This window comes from Tupaia chinensis, unplaced genomic scaffold (genome assembly GCF_000334495.1).
Source record: "Tupaia chinensis unplaced genomic scaffold, TupChi_1.0 Scaffold000438_1, whole genome shotgun sequence".
NCBI classification, from domain to species: Eukaryota; Metazoa; Chordata; class Mammalia; order Scandentia; family Tupaiidae; genus Tupaia; species Tupaia belangeri.
Window position 1 is genome coordinate 1,289,620 of NW_006159943.1, and position 1,113 is coordinate 1,290,732.

Below are 1,113 nucleotides of genomic sequence, written 5' to 3' on the forward strand. Positions count from 1 at the left end.
GCTCTTGACTACATGGGAGTTCAGCGACATAGCTATTACGCTAACTACTGGCCCCAGGACCCTGAAATTTAAATATGTTTTATTATTGTTATAGAAACCATACCCTTAGTTGTTCTGGATCTTTATATATTATTTTTATCTAGTGAGCATGAAACCTGTATTTCCTGTAGCATGTTATAAAATTAATGTTCCTAGAGAGGCATTCCTTGGAGTCTCAGGTAAAGGTGGAAGAGTCAGGAAAGAGCACAGACAAGGAGGAATCAGTTTCTCAGCCCCGTGGCTGCCTGGCTTGGCCATAGCAGGGGCTTTGCCCTTTTCTTCACCCCCCTCTTCCTTCAGGGTCCTCAACAACATAGGGCATTCCTCTCTAAAGGAATCCTCAGGTTCCTGAGCTAAAAACATCTTTGAGCATAAGTTGGTTTGCTCCCCCTTTGTAGTCCCATCGTACCCTAACTGGCTTATTTGGTGTCAGAGACCCTACCACAGCCTCCCCGCCCCTTACAGCAGGGCTCTGTCCAGAGGGCCTAAATAGCACGGGAGCGGGACAACATGCCCCATGCCCTCGCACCCCTGCTCACATTGTGGTTTCCTGGGGTCTGAGGAGCAGGGGAGCAGGCCTGAGGGTGCAGGAGCGAGCAGGGTGGGAATCGGTGCGTACTGAAGCAGGAGGGGCCGTCTTTGTTCTGTGTCACCCTCTCTACAGAATGCCCCCGTCTGGGTTTCCCGATAGAAAAGCTGCCGGAGCGGCTCTGCAGTTACGGGGGCATCTTTTGGCTCTGTCCTCTCACTGGTCCACTCGAGAGGTCGTGGACGTCTCACCGCTGCCTCTTTGAGGAGGGGCTCTCTGTGTCTGGGCAGATCTTGTCTCTTCTTCACTGTGCCTTCAGTAGCCTTCCCCATTTTTCCTGCAGGATTATTACAGTGGTGGCTACTATCCTGCACAGGACCCGGCCCTGGTACCCCCCCAGGAAATTGCCCCAGATGCCTCCTTCATCGATGACGAAGCAGTAAGTGAACAAAGTACAAGTGACCATCTTTTTTTGTTTTGTTTTCTTTTTTGAGAGGTTGGTGGGTTGTTTTTTTTTTTTTTTTTTTTTTTTTTTTTCTTAACGG

At 49.7% G+C, this 1,113-nt stretch overlaps 1 protein-coding gene across 1 annotated transcript in view; it reads left to right on the forward strand.

The window, feature by feature from the left end:
* Positions 1–1,113, forward strand: part of PRCC (proline rich mitotic checkpoint control factor) — a 37,163-nt gene that overhangs the window by 25,306 nt on the left and 10,744 nt on the right. Inside the window, exon 5 of the mRNA XM_006155210.3 lies at positions 912–1,007. Within this exon, the coding sequence (XP_006155272.1) occupies positions 912–1,007 (96 nt within the window). The remainder of the gene's footprint in view (positions 1–911; positions 1,008–1,113) is intronic.